Source organism: Cariama cristata, unplaced genomic scaffold (genome assembly GCF_000690535.1).
Source record: "Cariama cristata isolate BGI_N322 unplaced genomic scaffold, ASM69053v1 Scaffold36640, whole genome shotgun sequence".
Classification (NCBI taxonomy): domain Eukaryota; kingdom Metazoa; phylum Chordata; class Aves; order Cariamiformes; family Cariamidae; genus Cariama; species Cariama cristata.
The window spans coordinates 1-3,268 of record NW_009596960.1 but is presented as its reverse complement, the minus strand read 5'-3'; the positions used below and the strand labels follow the sequence as shown (position 1 = coordinate 3,268).

The window sequence follows — 3,268 nt, the reverse complement described above, 5'->3', positions numbered from 1 at the left end:
TGGGTCTCTGCGCGGTTCCCGCCGGCTGCAGGAGCCACGAGCCCAGCCGTACTCACCATCTTGCCCCCAGTGGCCCTCATGTGCTGCTGCTCTGCCAGCCAGTGCTTATCTTGCGGGTCGGCTGCGTACTGCAATAAAGCAGCAAGGACCTAGCTGAACACAGGCAACGGACCTTCCGCTCGGACCACCCTCCTGCTGGGACACTGCGCCCCGTGCCAGCGCTCCCTCAAGCACGCTGCCCTGTGCCGTGCCACCCACCGGGGGCTGTCGGGGGGAGGGCTCAGCTCTGCCTCCTGTTTCTCCAACCTCAAGCCCTGGCTGCAGGCAAACACACTGCCTCGGAGGCTGCGCTAAGCTGTTAACTTATGTTCCAGCGTGCTAGCTGTGTGTGTACGTGCTCTAAGATAATAAACAAGGGCGTGAGGGAGTAAGAAAACAGGCGAGCTGAAGCACATGCTCCCAATTCCCACCAGAAAACGCTTCTGAGCAAACCCCGAAGGAGGAAGCATCCTGCTGTGGCATCTGACCTTAAAGAGGTGGGGATGCTTGATGTAGAGTCGCCCTCTTGTTCCTCCCATCCCGAGAGCTCTGAAAGAGGAACACAAGGGGGTGTTACACCTGTGTGGAGGGCGGCTTCGGTGGTACGGGGACACCTCCTCTCCTCCCCAAGCCCTTCCTACTGCTTTCGAGGCAGAGAAGCGAAGTGACGGGAGGAGTCTTACGGGCTCCTGCCTTGGAGACACCACCCTCCATCGACAGGGCCATTCCTTACTTGTTTGCTCGAGATCCCAGCACAAAGGTTGTGGTTTCAGTCAGTCGGGATGGATCCCACTACAGAGCAATTGGAAAAGGGGCAACATTAGAAATGAAGCCAGTGCCGGCCCATGCTCTACGAGCCTCAGCTCTCTGACGGGGAACCTCGGAACCACCCTTGGTCTGGGAGGGAGGGAGCTGGCCACAGACCTCCAGACTTCTACAGAAGAGGGAAGTTACATTCCCTCTGGGGTGATCTAAGCAAGTTTCCCTTGTGGGAAACACTTGCGGGATCCTCCTGGCTACTACTGCTCTCCCCAGGTCTTCTAACAGCGGCACCACACTGCAGCGCTACAGGCTGCAGTGCCTAGGGGAGACAAGCAAAGGCCTCCAGGCACTTCGCTCCTCTTCCTGCTTCTCTCCTGCGCTGCAGGGGCCCGTCGGGGCAGAGCACAGCTCGGTGCTGTTCTCCACTCCCGCAGCAGTAGGGCTCTGCTGGCAGAAGCAAGGGGGAGGAGAGGGTGAGCCCAGCAGTGTCAGACAGCCAATACCTTTGGTCCATCCCTTCTCACTGGTTCAGAGACTTTGAGCTTCCACCTGAGGGGAAGGAAAACACAGTAAGAACAAGCCCCTGTGGGACCAGCACAGTCATCACCGTGGCACCAGCAGCAGGGATTGAGCCCTAGCCCTTCCAGATCCGCCTTTGTTCACACCCTCCATTCCCCTGCAGCACCCAGCTCTGGACCCTCATCTTTGCTGCACATTCTCCTCTCCCTGGCTGCCAAGATCCTGCCACCACCTGTGCCTCATGCTGCTCGCTCCGAATGGTTCATCTGGAGCTTTTTATACTTTTGGGACCATTTAAAACCGCTTCCTTGAAATTCTTTGCCTCCTGGGGGGAACATCTCAACCTAAACCCCTCCTGCCCACCCTCTGGCACTCCCCTGCACCTCTCCTTTCTGCAGGAGGGGAAGGAGACCACAGGGTTTGTGTACTCCCCCATTCCGGCAGCCTCATTTCCCCTCCACCCTCCCAAAACAGGGGCTCTAGCTCAGGACCCATACTCACGCAGCCATGCCTGAGACCCCACGATCGTTCAACAGGCTCTGTCCTGGAGGCCGTCCCTTTCTCTGCATGGAAGAAATCCTTCAGTGGCTCAGCTGTGCAGGCTGAAAGAACCCTCTCGGTTACCCGCCCCTCCCAGGGAAGCTGCATGAGCAGAAATGCTGGCTGGCACGAGCACCTCTGAGGTGTCACAAAAGCTGCCTGTGCACCTGCATGTGCTCATACTGTGGGAATGGGCAGGAAGGAGGAACAGGCTTCCCGAAACATAAAATTCCTTGTGTGGAAAACCATCCTACCTTTTTGGGAACAGGGCTCCCTCGACGATTCAGCTCCTCATCCATCTGTCGGGCACGCTGGAAGAGGAACAGCAGTGGGATGAGCAGGGCCCTTCTCCCCACTGATTCGTGTGGGGCCCCACACATCCAGCCCGCGGCTCTTTCCTTTGCAGGGAAATGCTGACCCCACCCCATCTTGGTGAGAAGCACCGTACTGCAACAAGCAGCAACTGCACCTGGAATTTTCCTTGCCCTGCATGTACCCCTCCCTCCTAGCCTAACATCCCCCAGCACTGATGGACAACAAGAGGCAGAGAACAAAGCAATTCCAACACTTCTCCTCCTCCCAGCTCTTACAAGGCATTTAAGCCTCTGGGAACAACAACTTTTACCTTTGCTACTGCCTGCTCATGGGGCAACCTGGGAACAACCTTTTTGCCATCAGAGAACAGTAGTTTGGCCTGCAGGAAGAGAAAGAAGGGTTACCCAATTCTGGGACCAGAGGGACCTGCCAGCAACCCCCACTTCTGTGTATCTGCCTGAAAGCCCTGTAACAGCTCTGCATTTGGAGTGCCACCACGCTCTGCGTTGTGCAGTGCTTCCACAGATGGCAAGATGCAAAAGCACCACCTGAGCATGATAAACTCTGGGCAATGGGCACAAAAGATGTGAAAGAAAAAACTCCTGCCCCATGCCCCCAGGACTCTGTGACGGGTGCCAGGGGGCCGGTCTCTGTGGAAGCTCCAGCCGTGCAACACGTTCTGACAGCAGCAGTGAAAAGCAGCAGCACACGCTGCCCAGTCCTGACTGCTCCCCTCTTCCCAGTGAGAATGAAGCCAAGCACAGCAACCACACAAGGGCTGCGGATGTCCACCCTGGCTAACGGTAAAGCCGTTAAGAGGGACGCATCCTAGCCAGGCTGCTCTGCTTGGCAAGGTGCCAGGCTCTGCCGAGGGAGCAGAGCCTCTCTCTGGCACCCACCTGCTCCAGGCAGCTCCGGCACGTCTCCTGGATGAGCTGCTCCGGATCCACCTCCTCCCCGACATTATCACGCACGTTGATTGCTGCCTTCTGGAAAAACTGGAGAGGAAGGGGCAGAAGAGGGTTAGAACCTGGGCAGTCGGGCAGTGTCGGGGCAGGCACGTGGGCCCAGCTCCCATGCTGCACCCACGCAC

At 57.7% G+C, this 3,268-nt stretch overlaps 1 protein-coding gene across 1 annotated transcript; it reads right to left on the bottom strand.

The window, feature by feature from the left end:
• Positions 1-56: 56 nt before the first annotated feature.
• On the bottom strand, positions 57-3,173 carry DNTTIP1 (deoxynucleotidyltransferase, terminal, interacting protein 1; the record flags this gene model as incomplete). Its single annotated transcript, XM_009708118.1, has 8 exons — positions 57-128; positions 528-588; positions 773-831; positions 1,305-1,350; positions 1,822-1,883; positions 2,115-2,171; positions 2,486-2,554; positions 3,075-3,173. Coding segments are annotated over 8 exons (525 nt in total), but the record flags the coding sequence as incomplete, so codon positions are not given.
• Between the last annotated feature and the right edge of the window lie 95 nt (positions 3,174-3,268).